General features: G+C 41.0%; 1 protein-coding gene across 4 annotated transcripts in view; it reads left to right on the top strand.

Annotated features, from left to right (window-relative positions):
• Window positions 1-12,344, top strand: part of LOC139265595 (cohesin subunit SA-2) — a 186,358-nt gene that overhangs the window by 88,138 nt on the left and 85,876 nt on the right. For all 4 annotated transcript variants that reach the window (XM_070882708.1, XM_070882706.1, XM_070882704.1 and 1 more), the window contains 8 exons: window positions 565-661; window positions 1,966-2,042; window positions 3,569-3,773; window positions 4,916-5,067; window positions 6,954-7,027; window positions 7,141-7,264; window positions 7,600-7,698; window positions 8,895-8,974. In XM_070882708.1, the coding sequence (XP_070738809.1) occupies window positions 565-661; window positions 1,966-2,042; window positions 3,569-3,773; window positions 4,916-5,067; window positions 6,954-7,027; window positions 7,141-7,264; window positions 7,600-7,698; window positions 8,895-8,974 (908 nt within the window). The remainder of the gene's footprint in view (window positions 1-564; window positions 662-1,965; window positions 2,043-3,568; window positions 3,774-4,915; window positions 5,068-6,953; window positions 7,028-7,140; window positions 7,265-7,599; window positions 7,699-8,894; window positions 8,975-12,344) is intronic.

The following is a 12,344-nucleotide window of genomic DNA, read 5'->3' as shown; positions in this document are numbered from 1 at the left end:
CTTTTATTTAGTGTTTGCAAGCTGATGGAGCAATAGCAACATAATAAAGTGATGGGGAAGGCAGTATCCTTTTATCAACTACAATACTTACTGACTTTTGGCGTATTTTGTGGCATCAGTTGATTAAGGAAGGTTCTTGCTTTGCAGGGCTTGCTTAAATGCTGAAACCAAACTGAACTGACTTTACAGAAGGCGAGAATAGATTAACATTCCTTGTTTTTGCAGGGTGCATATATTTCCTTCAGCCTCTCTTTCTCTCTTCCCCACCCCCCCAATCTATTTCTCTTCCCCATCTTTCTTTCTCTCCATCCCCCCATCTCTCTCTCTCTCTCTCTCTCCAACCCCCCCCCACCTCTCTCTCTCTCTCTCTCTAACCCCCCACTCCCTCTCTCTCTCTCTAACCCCCCCCATCTATTTCTCTCTCTCTCTCTCTCTCCACCCCCCCCTTCTCCCCATCTCAAATTTTTGTCATTTGGTATTACTTTAGGCTAGATGTAAAGCTGTTATCTTTTTAAAAAGTAGATTTGGAACGATGATTCATGTCTTCTTTCTGTTTTTTCATAGTCTGTTGTAGACGACTGGATAGAATCCTACAAGCATGACCGGGATGTAGCACTTCTTGATCTCATAAACTTTTTCATTCAGTGTTCGGGCTGTAAAGGTGAGTTATGTTCATTTTTAAGTCAAATTATGCTTGAATCTGTTGATCAGGCTGGAGCCTGAGCATCAGTCCTTGGTGTTTTTAGTGATCTTGACAGTATTGCATCCCAGCCACGCTGCAGAATTTCTTCTCTTAGCATTTTGGATGAGGTGTTGAACTGGACACATAATTTCATCGGGGGCATTATGGTTGAATCCTGTTAAATCACATGATGATCTTGCTTTACCGAGGTTGGGTCTCACAAGGAATTGTTTCACCCAGCTTGGACAGACGCTTCTTGTCTTTAGTAATTTGATGACTGTTAGCAGAAATGATCTCTTGTTGACATTACTACCCTCTGGAGGATTTAGTTTCCTATTTGAAAGTCAGGGAGTTAGTCACTGAAAGTAAGTATAGATACAATTGGTTACAAGAGAGGCAATGGCATTTTATCTTAATTGCTGAAAAAACCCAAGTCACATTTATCCAAAACTTAAATATGATGTTACTAAACCTCTTGCCTTTTTGTAAGGATCCAAGTTCTTGGTCAGCATTCTCACTTAATGGTAACTTAGATATTCTGAGGGAAATTGTAAGATAGCTGGAAACTTAAAATTGATATTCTCAGGAAAACTTGGTCATGCTTGCCACAGCCCAGAATGTCCGTGTTCTACAAAGTCTATATCTGCTCCATAAAAATATATGGTTGCCCACTGTGGCAGCAGTAATCGATTTCTTCTTGCCAGTATCAAAAATACAAAGCTGTTAGGATTGTTGGACAGAAACAAGATGGTAATGTTCCAGGTCAGTCTATTCTCTAACACTGGAAAGATGCAGCCAGGGCCTGTTGATTCTCAGCCAATTAGAAGAGGCAAGCATTTTTTAGTGAAACAATGACACTGATACAAGTCCATTGAAATGAAAAGGACTGATATGCACAAGTGTGGTAATGTTGCTTTCCTTCCCCCTGTCCAAGAAAAATAAATAAGATGTAATTGGCAATTAGAAGAGTTGCTGAAACTTAAACCAAACTGATCAGTTCATGCTCAAAACACAGTTTTGTGTAGGTGCATCAATCTAAAAAGTATACATGAATAGCAGCCTTTTTTGCCTCTTACTCTTTTGCCAACATCGTGGGATCTTATTGTGCATAGAATTGGCTGCTTCATTTGCTTGACTGCACAGTAAAAAGCAATTAATTTGTTTTGAACTGCTTTGGAGCATTGAGAATGTTAGAAGACATTATATAAATGTAACCATTTTCTCTCCTTTCGCTCTTTTATTCTTTCTCTTGCATTCATTCATCCAGTTTGCTTGTTTTGCAGGTGTTGTTACTGCTGAGATGTTCCGTCATATGCAGAATTCTGAGATAATTCGTAAGATGACAGAGGAGTTTGATGAGGTAATTTTAAACAAAATTATTTTCAGAAAGCAAAATACTGCAGCTGCTGGAAATCTAAAACAAAGTCAGAAAATTCTGGGAACACAGCAGGCCAGGCAGTATCTGTGGCGAAAGAAACATGGTTAAAGTTTCAGATCCATGACCTTTTGTCAGAACCGATGAATGGTTACTAATCTGAAACATTACATTTATGTTTTTGTAAATTTTTATACATGTTCAGAAATACTCAGCAAGTGGTTTTGTCGAACAAAAAATTACAAATCAAAAGTTAGAACAGAAAATGCTAGAAATACTTTGCCGCAATGTTCCCTTTAAGCTGCACAGCTGCGCAACACTCTGGAGGTCCCGAGCAGCTGGCCCCTGGTCTTCAAATGAAAAAAAATGTATGTGCGCAGAAATTTGAATGGTTAAAGGGTTGTGCAGCCCCCCATAAAATTAGAGGGAACCTTGCTTAGCAGGATCTGTGTACAGAGAAATAGTTATGTTTCAGGTCGACAACTTTTCATCAAACTTAATGGGCTAGAATTTCCATAAAATCCGCCACTACTGGATTGCTGCCCAAAAAACCGCTAAGATTATTAAATTAATGCCGGCAAAAAATTGCACAAAAAAAGGAAACTGTTCTGCCCAGTGGGAAAAATGGGTCTTACACACACATTCCCAGCGGAAAACGAGGTCTTGGGCAAATTGGGCGGTTCTTAATCAAATTGGGCGGTACTTATTCAAATTTAGCCCGAGAATGTAGATTGGGCCTAGGGAGGGGGGAAAACACAAAACATATTTTTTCCAAAAAATCAGAAAAATTATTGGGACCCTTTTCCACTTAATTGCCTGAAAAGAATTTTAAAAGAATTATTAAAAAACACTTTAACTTGCCTTTTTTTGTAGGGCGACTTATCTACTGCCCAGCTCTGGCTGCTTTCTCATGGGTGTTTTTTTTTTCTACTCCCCGACGGGTCACCGCTGAGACCAAGCTTGGGCAGCAGCGTTTTTTCGGTGATGCATGCCGCTGGTCTGCTCCCCAGCGGTATTTCGAAACCGCCGGCGGAACCCTTTGTGGAAATTCTCGTCGAGTGGTTTTCTGCCGAAAACGAGCAGTCCCACCGAAAAACCCGGTGGAAATGGAGTGGAAATTCAAGCCCTATAGAGTTGTAAACTAAATTAAACTGTCACAGTGCTACATTTCTTAATGTGTTTAAAGTCCTGAAAAATCATTTGAAAATTTTGTAAGATTTGCAGGTAATGCAGTTGGCCACAGTCTGGCATCATTGCAGATCAATATTTTCGGTGTTGCGATTTGTCATCAGATTAAGCACTTTTTGACTTCTGCACTCAATGCACAGAGCTGGTTCTGTATTTTTGTGTGTTTGCATCAAGGTGCTATTCTGCTAAAATGTGTTGTGTATGTTCTGTCGCTCTGTAATTGCCTTGGGGATCAAGATGATTGATGCTGCACCTTATTTCTGTTGAGTGATCTATCCATCTTGTTGTCTCCAACCACTTTTGTCTACTTTCTTGTACTTCAGGACAGTGGTGATTACCCTCTGACAATGCCTGGTCCACAGTGGAAGAAATTCAAATCTAGTTTCTGTGAATTTATCTCCGTGCTTGTACGGCAGTGTCAATACAGTATCATATATGATGAATACATGATGGACACTGTTATCTCCCTTCTAACTGGGTTGTCAGACTCCCAGGTTAGAGCTTTCAGACACACTAGCACATTGGCAGGTAAGATATCTACTTCAAAGTATAGAGCGTTTTCCCAAAATTGTAGATGAGTTTTAATTCTTCCATTTTGAATCTATATATTTAAGAAACACATATCTGATTGTATTGTTATGTGTACAGACATTTAATATTAAACAGTTGACATTGTACAACAATAATAACTTGTAAATATGCTTTTTGTACAATGCAACGTTGTTCTTTAGACACATTATTTTCCCTTTGTGCATGTGAAAATGTCAAGAACTTTTTTTTAAATTTTGGGTTCACTGCTTAATCAGCGATTATTGGCTCCAATTCAGTATCTTTCATGATCATATGTTGCCAGTGCCTTCCTCATGAGCGGATTAAATATTTTGGGGCTATGGGACTATGGCTAGTTTTAATACAGGAATAGTCTTGACTCCCAATAATGTTTTTTCTCTCACTAGAAAGTGAGAAGTGAGTTCATAAAATTGAAAAACAAAATAAGGTTATAGCAAGTTTATATGTATATGCCTTTGGCAAATTTCATACATGCTATCTATCTATAAATTGGAAATTGTTGGAATGTTTATATGAAAAAAATAGAAATTTCAAATGCAGAAGACCTGCGTCTCCTTCCAATATTCTCACTCTGTTGAAATTAAGCCTCCTGCTTTTAAGTTATTCTTCCAGAACCTCTAAGCTGCACAATGTATTTCCTCCCTGATTTGTTGTCGGCGTTGTAATCTTGAGCCTTTTAAAACCCAAGCATGGAATGGTTTCATCACTTCTAATTTACTGAATCTCTTTCACTATTTTCAACTTTGATGGTGTTTTGCATTTACTTTCACTTGGGTTTCTCGATTTCAATTAAACAAAATTAAGTGGAATTTCAGTTATTTTACAGTGATCAACCTACAGTGCTAAAAGTACCATCATGTTCTTCAGCCACTGCTTATGAGTAAGAATATGACTAAAGTGCTTGTTGCAATGCTGAAGATTTTACGATTTATGGAGTTAGAGAGCCCTTGTGAGAATGAGAAAACAAAACTTATTTGCTGTTAGTGTCATTTCCATGTTGTCAGCAATGCAAGTTGCATTTTAGTTGCGAGTAAAAGTAAATTCCATAATATTTGTATACATAATTAAACTGCCAAACCATATCTATCTTATCTCTGAAGCTATGAAGCTGATGACGGCACTCGTAAATGTGGCATTAAATTTAAGTATTAACATGGACAACACCCAGCGGCAATATGAAACTGAAAGAAATAAAATTATTGGCAAAAGGGCCAATGACAGGTTGGAGCTCCTAGTACAGAAGAGAAAAGAGGTTAGTGAAATATGGATGTAGCAACACGAGTACATGCTTTGAGGACTTGAGAGTTTATTATTTTTTGTGCTTCAGTTAAATACGAGTAACTAGATTTCTCCAGCAGATTTCCTCCATCAGTATTTTTTCTTTTCCTGCTAGTTTGTGTTCTTTTTGAAGATTTTATTTATTCTTAATTCATCGGTATTTTCAAATTACTGAATTGAATGCTTCACCACAGCTGTCGTCATAATTAGAGGAATCTGCTGGTAAATAGAAAGCAGGTTGCTCTTGTGATCAAGTCATAATAACTATAAAATATCTGTTAAGATCGAGAACAGTGAAACAATTGGGGGGGAAATTCTGTACAATCAGTAGCTGATTGTCTCCTGCAAAATTGGCTTGAAGGTTAAAGGCCTTGTTCCACCTTTTGTATTAACCCTTTCTTTGAAAACACTTTTTTTCATTACACAACAATAATAATTTAAAGATGTGATTATACTTTACATTCACCGCATCAAAGAGGCACTCTCTCATGATTAGAATTCTTGTATGATTCCGAGATTAATTTTAAAAGTGGCTAGGTAGTTTCTTACACTAGAACTTTTAAAATTCTGTATGGAGTCTTTTGTAATGTTACTGTATGATCTCTCAAACACAAGCTTCAGGAAGCATGCACGTGCAAAGCATTATTGCTGCTGTACTTCGATCAGTCTGCAGTGTAACAATGAGCTCCCAACAGAGCATCACAGCTAGCAGATATGGTACTTAAGTCAATTGCTGTAGTAGAATTGTAGCCCTTTTCCCCCCTCCCTTTACCCCTTTTCAAGAGTTCGTGAAGTCCACAAGCAACTTGGCCCTCTAATTGACATACTGGCAAACTACATAATTTTAAGGGGCATCAGAGGACATTGTTCACTAATTGAACTGTTAACTGAACTCTGCCAACCCACAATTTATAGTGGACATAATTTACAGATTTTATAAATTGTGATGGGAGGCGGTGGTGCAGGGTGGGCTTTACTTTCTCTAAATGTTTAACTTTTATATATTTGATATGCAGAAGATATCTGTTGTGAAAGAATTACATGCTGTTAAATGAAAATCGACCTTATAACTCGCAAGCAGCTTTGTTATAAAGCACGGAACTCCCATTTTAAGTGTGCTATTCATACATTTTGATATTCAGAGGGCAGTGTTTTTCACGTGCAGCTTTTCAGGGAAAATTCTTGTAACATGAGATTGGATCCTTTCTTTGTGTTGGTTTTAGCATGAATTGTAATGTTTTCTATATATGTCTAAGATTTTGATTTTGTTGGGCGGGGTGGAGGGAGTGACATTTTGCACTTGCTGAAATGTGATGATACTTTAGCTCTTTTGTCATTTAAACACCAGGACTGGAGTTTTACTAGAATTATAACTGGACTCCAAAGATTAAATTACAAAGAGAGATTACACAAACTAGGGTTGTACTACCTGGAATTTAGAAGATGCAGGGGTAATTTGATCAAAGTTTTCAAGCTATTAAGGGGAACTATCCTGCTGGTTGGAGAAGCTTAGACTCGGGAATGTAACCTAAAAATTAGAGCCATACCTTTTAGGAGTGAAGTTCGGAAACAGTTCTACATGAAAAGGGTGGTAGACACTTGGAACACTCTGCCACCAGCGTCGTTCTAAAATGCTCTCTGATTGCGCTGGTTCATGACAAATCTTTTGTTCGGCAATATGCAAATGACTTTGAGCAGAAACTCAAGGGGAAAAAAACGCCCCTCAAAACGAGTGCATTTGTGCCCAGATCGTCGATTGTGCCCAAAGCAGAAACTCTCGCCCCCAGTTGTGTAAATTAGTTTAGAATTAATCCATGACTTAATTCAAAAAAACTTTTTTTTTCCCTTGTCCCTTCCCAGCTGCAAGAAAATCAGGATGAAATCGAAAATATGATGAATGCCATTTTTAAGGGGGTGTTTGTACATCGATATCGGTAAGAACTTCTTGGCTGTCTTGAACTTTTCCATGGTGTGACCTTTTATAAGAGAAATTCTGTCATGTATGTCAGATTCTTTTATCGTGGTTTTTTGTTTCTTTTCTCCTCAGTGATGCAATATCTGAGATAAGAGCAGTCTGCATTGAAGAGATTGGAGTATGGATGAAAATGTATAGTGATGCCTTCTTAAATGACAGCTATTTGAAGTATGTGGGGTGGACCATGCATGATAAGGTAATTTAACCATTATTTTTGTAAATGCTTAATAGAATATGTAGCAAATACAAAAACTTGATTGAATTCTTACATAAGTAATTACTTTGTAAATTGTAGCGTGGAATGAAAGAGTGCATTTGAGCACTGAATTTTACCGATTTCATGATTACAAGTCCTTGCACTCACTGCTGGATTCTGGGGAAGGGTTCCGGGACGCACTATTTTATAGAAAATCTTGAACTAATTTTCCTGGTATTGTTGAGAAAAGAGTTTTCTCTCTCTCTCTCTCCTGTGCTCCCTAATCCCCAGTCAGTACTTCAGTGGTATGCTAAGAAATGTGCTTTGTTTTTCAGCAAGGGGAAGTGAGGCTAAAATGTTTAACAGCCCTGCAAGGTCTCTATTACAACAGAGAGCTCATTCCTAAACTTGAACTTTTTACAAGTCGTTTCAAGGTTAGTTCATTTTAAATTCCATAAAACAAAACATAATAAATTTAGTTCTGTAAATTGTACATTCTGGTTATTAGTATGTGCATAATAAAAATCTTGTACCTGCACGCACTTCCTGTTTTCATATTTTTCTGTTAACTTTTTCTCCATTGTACATTCTTATCTCTGTTTATGCTAGTAACTGCCTACGTAAATTTGTAATGCTGTAATTATACCATGACTCCAGTGGAGGTGCTCTAGTGCTTCAGTTATACATCTCCCAGCTCCTCACCCTGTACTTCAAAGAATCTCGTGGAAAACTTCAATGAAAAAAAAAGTAAATTTAATGTTCTGAATGATTTACATTGTTATTCTGGTACGTTCACCACTCAGTGCTGAAAGATATCAATGCCTCCCACAATGCTCCAAGACCATGTCGCTTCCCCCACGATATTGCCACTACCTTGGGATCCTTCCTACTCTCACTGCCAAACCCGAGCACTTCCTCTTACCACTCCACAACTGCTTTACCCAATTAATCCACAGTAAACCAGCAACTTTGTTCTACCAAATCCAAGATTCTCTCCTTTGGTAAAACCACACCCTGGTGCTGCCAGAGCTCAACCCCCTACATAACTGCTGCTAATCATCACAGCTCTTCCCATCCAGCCCACTGGGGCTCCATATTCCTCCCACTAATCTGATGCATGTTTCCTATCACCTTCCTGGAATAAAGTAAAAGCTAAAAATTCAATATACAGATATAGGAATACTTGAAAATCAAGCTAATTTATTTATGGAAAAAGGGCAGACACAGAATTTGCACCCCGAAACGATGATGATGATAACCCCAAAATACCATGTAATAAAGTTGGGAGTTTGATGCATTCGGTTCCCACTCATCATTGTTGCATCACATAACATCCTCTGACACACTGAATAATATCATTAAAGGATCGGGTATAAATAAAACTTCTTGTGTAGTAATATTGATAATGTGATGATCAACTGTAAAGAAAAGCTGCTAACCTGTAATGACCAATTAATGTCTGTTATAATGGTAAATGCACCAGTCGAGCATTATCTATCTACAGGGACTACCTGATCTTCGTGCCAGAGGTAGATGTTTAAGACACATTTCCCTGACAAACTGCAGTGAAAGCTACTTGTGTAACTTACTTTGAGAATTTTCTGTATTATAAACTATCTTTTGTTTTTAGGATAGAATTGTTTCCATGACTCTGGATAAAGAATATGAAGTTGCTGTGCAAGCAATAAAACTTCTCACTCTTGTTCTGCAGTAAGTAGAAGTTGTTATATTTTTGCTGACCAGCTTTGTAATGTGGCCTATCAGAATCTTTTACTGGTACATGGATGATTGTAATATTGTCCTACTATTTGAAATGAATCTTTTCACTACTGATTACATTAGGTTGCAGCATTTCAGAACCAATTTCATCCGATAACAAACCAACCTTTTATCTAATACAAAAGCAAAATACTGCGGATGCTGGAATCTGAAATAACTTTTTATCTATATCTATAACATATTAAGTCTTCCATATATCATGCACACATTTCCTGTACTTCCAGAAAATAACCCTTAATTGCATTGTCCTGTCAAGTTGGCTCTGTCATGTCTGGCCATGACATTTAAATTATACCTGTCTGTATTTATTATACAAATGTTTACCTTTGACTTATACCAGCTCCAAGGTAATTGCATTTTGCACACAACTCCACTCTGCTTGAAGCCCATTCTGTTATGGCCTCTTATGAACTTGAAGATTCCAAAGAGCTTTCAGGGCTTTTAAAAATTATGTGTTATAACCTAAGAACATAAGAAATATGAGCAGGAGTAAGCCATTCGGCCCTTCGAGCCTGCTCCGCCATGCAATAAGATCATGGCTGAACTTCCTCAACTCCACCTTCTTATGCTATCCCCATATCCCTCTAGTCCCTGAGTATCCAAAAATCTATCAATAATATACACAATGACTGAGCAGCCACAACTCTCTTGGGTAGAGAATTCCAAAAATTCACAACCCTCCGAGTGAAGAAATTTTTCCTCAACTCGGGCATAATGGCTGACCTCTTATTCAGAGACTGTGGGGGGAAATTCGGTACCATACCACCTCATGTTAGCGGCAACAGATGGCACTAATGGTGTGCTAGAGCATTATCAGCAGGGTGCGGCGCACGCTAAATCCCTGCCCTCTTTCTCCACGCCCCCCCCCATACACAGCGGCGTTAACAGTTATCGCCAAGAGCCTCAACGCCAGGTGGATCGTGACGTCCGTGTGCAATGCTCACTGCCCGATCTGCAAAATTGATTGTCGTCACCTACCTTCGTGCTAGGGAGAGCTGGCGTGAAGCATGAGGAAGCCGGCTGCAGAGTCGTTATTTAAAGGGATAATCAGTAATGAGTCACAGCTGTAGATTGTGGAGTTTCGGTGCTTTCTTGTCAGTTTCACAGTGCAACAGTCTCATTCCGTGATTATAAGTTAATTTAGTATCAGGAGTATTGTGGCAACTAAAAAGTAGCTACATTCATAATTAAGAAATCAAATTGCTACACTTTGTTAAATTAATGGGGGCTGCACTGGTAGACGACCTCGCCGACCAGGAACTACAGCAGAAGGAGTGAAGGCAGCGAGAAAGACTGGGACATGTGGCCAGAGGGTGGAGGAGGGCCATCAGGGCATCAGGAGGCCTTGCCTTCCGAGGGTATTCCGAGAGCACTTCTCCTACCTCCAATAAAGGGAGGAACAGTGTATTAGAAGGCTCTGCTTCATCAAGAATGTGGTCACAGAACTCTGCCACCTCCTGCAACCAGACCTCCAGCCTCAGATCAGGGCGACTACGGCTCTTTCAGTGGCAATCAAGGTCACTGACTTCGCCAGTGGATCCTTCCAGTCTGCAGCAGGAGACATAGTTAACATCTCGCAGTTCACCATCCATCGCTGCATCCGGGAGGTGACAGAGGCTCTACAGTGGGAGAAGGGACTACATTTCCTTCCCCATCACCAGAGAGAAGTAGGACGAGCGTGCATGTGGCTTTATCAGGATAGCGGGATGGTGCAGGGTGCCATTGACTGCACCCATGTGCCTTTGCGGGCACCGCATAACAATCCTGAGATCTTCCGTAACCACTCACTTAATGTGCAGTTGGTGTGCTACCACAGACAGCGAATCCTCAATGTCAGTGCCCGCTATCCTGACAGCAGCCACAATGCCTTCATCACACGGATTAATCAAGGACAGTCGGCATGGATTTGTTCAAGGAAGGTCGTATCTGACTAACTTAATTGAATTTTTTGAGGAAGGGACAAGGAGTGTCGATGAGGGTCGTGTGTTTGATGTAGCGTATATGGATTTTAGCAAGGCTTTTGATCGGGTCCCACATGGCAGACTGGTCACAAAAGTAAAAGCCCATGGGATCCAGGGCGAAATGAGAAGTTGGATCCAAAATTGACTCTGATGCAGGAAGCAAAGGCTAATGGTTGATGGGTGTTTCCACTGGGGTTCCGCAGGGCTCAGTACTAGGTCCCTTGCGTTTTGTGATATATATCAATGATTTAAACTTGAATGCCAGGGAGCAGGCTATCTTAGATCTGGTACTGTGTAATTAGACAGGATTAATAAATGATCTCCTAGTAAAGGATCCTCTAGTAAAGAGTGATCATAGCATGGTTGAATTTCAAAGTCAGTTGGAGGGTGAGAAAGTTGAATCTCAAACCAGTGTCTTAAGCTCAAATAAAGGAGATTACAAAGGTATGAAGGCAGAGTTGGCTAAAGTGAACTGGGAAAATAGATTAAAGTGTAGGACGGTTGATGAACAGTGGCAGACATTTAAGGAGATATTTCATAACTCGCAAAAAAAAATATTCAAATGAGAAGGAAAGACTAAGGGCCCAAGTTTCCACAAGAAAAAAAACGGGCGCCCCTCCGAGCTGGGCGCCCGTTTTTCACGCCTAAAACGGCGCCTAAAAAAATCCTCAGTATTCTCCACCGACTTACAGGTCCTGTGGCACTCGGCGCAGCCGGCACGAGCTGTGGGGGGGGCGGAGCCAGGTCCCTGCGCTGAAAACAGTGCCGGGACCTCTGCACATGCGCGCTACAGTCGGCACGCAAGTGCAGTAGCTCCAGGCGCCGAACTGTGTGGGAGGGGCCCGAAGCACGCAGCCCCTAGCCCTGGCCCAATGGCCTCACTGGGGCTGCGTGAATGAGGCTCCTCCCACGGCCAGCTCCTGCTCCCCGCCCGACCAGACCCGACACTCGCTTCCCCCCCCCCCCCCCCCCGACCCGACACCCGCTCTCCCCCCCCCCCCGCCCCCCCCCCGACCCGAGACCCGCTCCCCCCCGCCCCGACCGAGACCCGCTCTTCCCCCCCCCCCACTCGCTCCCTGCCCCGACCCGAGGCCCGCTCTCTTCCCCCCCCCCCCCCCCGCCCCGACACCCGCTCCCCCCCCGCTCCTGTTCCCCGACCCCCCCCCCTCTATTCCCTCCCTCTCCCTCTCCCTCCCCTCTCTCCCTCCCTCTCTTGCTCAGCGGCACGAATAGCTGCAGAATTCTCCCTGGCTGAAGCACTTTCACACAGGTAGGAAGATGGTTTATTTAATCTTTTCTTGGCTTATAAATGTTTATTCAGGTTGGATTTATTTGTATAA

The sequence above is a fragment of the Pristiophorus japonicus genome, chromosome 6 (genome assembly GCF_044704955.1).
Source record: "Pristiophorus japonicus isolate sPriJap1 chromosome 6, sPriJap1.hap1, whole genome shotgun sequence".
In the NCBI taxonomy this organism is placed as follows: Eukaryota; Metazoa; Chordata; class Chondrichthyes; family Pristiophoridae; genus Pristiophorus; species Pristiophorus japonicus.
This window is presented reverse-complemented; position numbering and strand designations above follow the sequence as displayed.